Source organism: Nestor notabilis, unplaced genomic scaffold (genome assembly GCF_000696875.1).
Source record: "Nestor notabilis isolate BGI_N333 unplaced genomic scaffold, ASM69687v1 scaffold7783, whole genome shotgun sequence".
NCBI lineage: Eukaryota > Metazoa > Chordata > Aves > Psittaciformes > Psittacidae > Nestor > Nestor notabilis.
The window spans coordinates 5,339-10,453 of NW_009923228.1; the positions used below are offsets into that span (position 1 = coordinate 5,339).

The following is a 5,115-nucleotide window of genomic DNA, read 5'->3' on the forward strand; positions in this document are numbered from 1 at the left end:
GGAAAATCTCTGAATAAAGAGTGAACCATGTCAGGACTGCTTTTGCAGCTGTTCTACTGGCTGAGTGAAGTCTGGCTTTTCATAATTTCAGGGCCATGACATACATCTTAAAAATCTGATGTGTAATCTGAATAAATGTATCAGTTTGCTGGATTTACGGATATTTTTTTTTTTAATGATGAGGTTTAGAAAGACATGTTCTGTCCTTAAAATTCTTGTTTTCTCAATAATCCTGAAACCATCTGCTGATTTCATTTTGGTATAAAGCCTTTATGGAAGGCTAATTAAAAACACAAAATGTGAGTTCTTGTATGTCACATGCCATAGGCGGTGGAACGAGAGAGAGGCTATTAAAGTCACATCACCTCCCTAAACTGAGAGAAGAACAACAAACAGCACAAGCTCGTTCTACATTTGCTACTAGAAAAAACACATCAGAGGATGTTTTGTATTACTTAATTACAAGAGAAACTTCAAGCCTGAGAATGCAATTATGGAGCATGTCCACAGGAAAACAGAGTTTTTGAATTCTCCTTTTGTGAAACTGGTTAACTTACCTTTGGCAGGAAGGCGTCAAGTACCCAACTAGTAAGCAAAATTGGAGAAGTATAATTTATATAGTGTATTTTAGCCTCTCTGTGGCTTTTCTCATACTGTCTGTGGAGGCTGTCCTGAGATAGCTCTGCATTATTTAAAGTTAAAAATGAGCTCAGGGGACAGTCCATTAATGTCAAAGCACCAAACACAATGTCCCTGCGACTTTCTATGCTGCTGGTGTCAGAGGGTCTGCTATGTGGAGCTTTGCTTGTGGTTTTACCCTATTACCTGGTGCTCAGCTTGCTGTCTGATCTCTAGTTATTCTTTATGAGAGGCATCTTGAACCAGCTAATTAAGTGACACTGAGGCAGTAGTTTGGGTCTAGTTAGCAGGACTGCAAGTTCCTTTGGTGATTGAGAGTGGTGGTTCTGTACAGTTAATACTTGGCAGAGAGGGAGAATATCTGTACCCCCAGTTGTAGGATATTATTTCTACAGACACACTTCAAATTCTAGTCAGAAATTATAAATGTGGGGTTTGGGGATGTTATTGCTGCATCAGTGATTTTTGGTGTGGGTTTTTTGTGGTTTTGGTTTTTTTATTTTATTTTATTACTTTGGGATAATTTTGGTTTCATACTTTTTTGCTGCTTTGCAAATCTTGGACAGCAATCTGTGTGTGTGGTGTGACTCTGAAACTACTGATTCCAGATTATTTTTCTTTAATGAATATGTAGATTATGTGACACTAATTTTCCAGCTTCTGACATCTGCTACGGAAAGCTACCCACAAGAAATCTGAGTTTCCAAGCTCTTATTTTGTGAATGTTGTTGGGCAGAGATAAATGGACTCTAAGAGGATAGTTCTAGTATTAATCAAGTTTAGGGTTTTTCTATATTAGAATATTCTGTTCTAGATGAGTTGTATTAAGAAAACTCAGTTCCTGCAGAATCAGACCAGTATTGAACAAACCAGCAGATTTGTACCATCTCTGCCAGGTAGAATAACACACAATGTAGGAAACCACACTGTAAAGGGTGCGGTTTAGATATTTTTGGAACATGAATGCAGTGTATAAAAGATAAAGCCAGTGGGTAAAATGAATCAGCTTACAAATAAAGATAGTCTTTACTACAGAGGCTGTAGGAAAAATCTAGTAGCCATATTGAAGTTACTTTTGTCTGTCAGCAATGCCTGAAACTGAAAAACCAACACTGGCAAAATGTCTCTCAGATATTCCATTTGGAATTAAAAGCATACTTTAAGCTTCTGGGAGCGATGTCCTAGTGGAGTGGTGAATTATTGAGCTGCCATAGCTGCACAATTGCATGAGTCCCTTTTCTTGCAGCTTGTTAGTATGTTAATAAGTGATTGGTTGTACAGGTGCCCTCTGTGTCTCAAGAACGTCAACAGGTGAGGTTTAATCATGAGGTAACCCCTGCTTACACAGATGTGACTCTCCTTTTCCTCTAGTAAGTAAGGTAAAAATCAAGATCCAGTGCTGGTACTTCTGTGGAAAGATACAGCTTCTTAACCAACTTTTTTAGAGTTCATGAAGCTTGCCCTTTGACCATTATCTCCTTTATTGACATAAATTTCTACAGTTTATCTGCTGCAGTTGTTAAGCAGTGCTCGTACCAGGGGGTGACTGTTGGTCATCCCTCAATAATTCATAGATTACTGATTCTTTTAAAATGTTTTTCTACTTTTTCTTTCAAAGGAGGGATTTTTTTGGTCCAGAAGGTTATATTTGAACACTTAGAAGTCATACATACAGACATGACCAGCTTCCAGAGCTGCAGTTTGCACAAGCAGAAATATAATTCTAATCTGTGAATCAGCATTGGTGCACTTCTGCTAAATTCTTGTTTAACTTTGTTAGGTACAAGAAAACTCTCCGGGGCATAGAGCTGGGTTGGAGCCATTCTTTGATTTTATCGTGTCCATTAATGGTTCAAGATTGGTAAGTGTGTTGCTATTTTAAAACCCTGAATATAAGCAATGTACTGTGAATCTTAGCTTGATAGGTAAAACAGTGCATTTGTTCTATTTAAATGTGTATAGAATATATACAATTCTATAAAAAATTTAGCTGAAGAATAAGACATGCTCTCTGCAGACATCTGATACTGACTCACCACTCACCACTTGTGTTAGTGCTTCACTAGTTCTGTCTGCAAAACTGCTTGTGTGAGAACTTTTAAACTCATTTCAGTCAAAGCAGGTTGGTTGAAAGAGCTGTTGTCAAAGCTGTTAGCTGAGCGGCAACCACAGGAGTAAGTTTTCAAGCAGAACTGTAGTGAGATGACAAACCATGATCATAGCAGTGGAAAAGGATACCTGTGGGTAAGGTCTTCCACCTGGATTCAAGAAAGCCTCTGAAAAGCTGCAAGGTGCATCATATCACAGGTTGAAGTGAAGTGCTCTCGTGTTTGGAAAGCATGACCTGTTACTGTGAAATCCCAGGCTTTCACTGGAATCGTATTCTAGAATTGTGAAGGGACTGGAAGCTTGTTCTAAAACAACTGTAGATACGTATTCTGGTAATGCACAGTGTTTATGGGACATTTGAAATACAAAAGTGGTGCTATAGAATTGGATGGTTGCTGGGATAAACACTAACCCAAGTTCTTGTTTGAACATTCACAGAATAAAGACAATGACACTCTCAAGGACCTGTTGAAAGCAAATGTTGAGAAGCCTGTAAAAATGCTGGTGTACAGTAGCAAAACACTGGAGCTGAGAGAAACATCAGTGACCCCCAGCAACATGTGGGGTGGACAGGGCCTGTTGGGTGTGAGCATTCGTTTCTGCAGCTTTGATGGGGCCAATGAAAACGTATGGCACGTTTTGGTACGTACAGACTTCCACGTATCCTCCTCACTGTTGCTTACGGTTTAACTTCTTATCTCTTTACTGAAGAGTAACTTGCAAAGGGGTACGCAAGATTAAATTGGTCTGGTTTCTCTTCGCTGATTCTGGGTTTGGAAAGCCTTTTGAATTAGGACTGTATATCTGTTGAGTGTATTATCAAATCTTGTATTTAAATGAGTGGGTTTGTACAATACTCGGGGCTCCTTGTAACAGTATCAAAAGAGACTGTCACCAAGCCACTGCTTCATTAGTTCGGTGACTACTAATTATGTTGAAAATTTGACCAGTTTGTGTGTCTGACTCAAAACTTCTGTAGAGTGTCTAACTGCTCTGCTACACCCTGACAGTTACATAGTGTTTTGTAACTTTCCGTCTTAAAACTAGGAAGTGGAACCTAATTCTCCTGCTGCATTAGCTGGACTTAGACCACATAGTGACTATATCATTGGAGCAGATACAGTCATGAATGAGGTAAGTATATAAAAATAAGGTGGTGTTTGGGGGTTGGGATTTTTTTTTTTAAACTAAGAAAAATATAAAATAGTGATTGTACCAGAGCAGTTTGAAACATCCCCAGTTCTGTCTCTGTTCGGTGCTAATGGATGTAAGTTAATGCAGAGAGGAAGGAGCTCTGGCATGGTGCCTCTTTGTGCTTCAGTGCAATTCTGAAAATAAAAACTGCTCTCAAGTATCTTCATGAAGTCAGATAGAAACTTTTTTTTGTACTCTAGTATTAATATTTCAAATAGCAGATTTGAAATCTGGGTTGTGCCACATGTCTTCTGAGGTGTGCTAGCAAAGCACATTTTAAAGTCGCCCTTGGGATTAAACAGCAGCACTGCGACAATTTCAGCATGTAGCAGTTACCATGTTCTGATGTAGAAAGTTAGGACTAGGGATATGGTTGTCCTAATGTCAAAAGATAAAATAAAGACAAGAAAGCCCTTACTCATTTTTGCCCTTTTGCAGTCTGAAGATCTCTTTTCCCTTATTGAAACACATGAAGCAAAGCCATTAAAACTTTATGTGTACAACACGGACACAGATAATTGTCGGGAGGTGGTGATTACTCCAAATTCTGCCTGGGGTGGAGAAGGCAGGTAAGGAGACAATATGTTATAGGGGGATGGGGCAACTTTCTTACAGCACTAGCCTAAAAAGCTGCTTGCTTAAGTTTTCTACGAAGGCAGGAAAAGTTGTTATATCAAAGGTGTTTCTGCTATAATCAATTATATGTTTACTTGAAATTCATATTTGGTTACCAACGGGGGCTGTAACTTAGTGCAATGGTTGCTTTCTGCGTTAGGCTTTGAATAGTCATTAGTATATTATTAAAGTATTGCACAGTAGCCAGAACAGAGGACTGCAAGTGACAACTGTGAGTTGAATTTCAAGCTGTGTATCTGATGTAGTTGCTTGGTTAAATAACAATTAAATTTATTTTCTGCTAAATGTTTATTGCTAAAAGCTACAGAATTTCCTTTCCATTGTCTCGTATTGATTATTTCTCTATAGAAAATGAGACAACACTGGGGGAGAAGGATAAAGTCGTACAGAACTTACCTTGAAACTTGTTGGCATCTTGAGTAAACTTCATTGCTTGCTATGAAGTCTGTAGTTGTAAAGTCACTGACTTATAAATGTTCGTGTTTTAAAAGCCTAGGCTGTGGCATTGGTTATGGATATTTGCATAGGATCCCTACA

The 5,115-nt window shown here is 38.6% G+C and overlaps 1 protein-coding gene across 1 annotated transcript in view; it reads left to right on the forward strand.

The window, feature by feature from the left end:
- Positions 1-2,424: 2,424 nt before the first annotated feature.
- The window catches only part of GORASP2 (golgi reassembly stacking protein 2, 55kDa), a 6,963-nt gene continuing 4,272 nt past the window's right edge, over positions 2,425-5,115 (forward strand). Inside the window, 5 exon segments of the mRNA XM_010012033.1 lie at positions 2,425-2,500; positions 3,187-3,390; positions 3,796-3,882; positions 4,381-4,511; positions 5,070-5,115. Of these exon segments, the coding sequence (XP_010010335.1) occupies positions 3,247-3,390; positions 3,796-3,882; positions 4,381-4,511; positions 5,070-5,115 (408 nt within the window). The 5' untranslated portion in view covers positions 2,425-2,500; positions 3,187-3,246.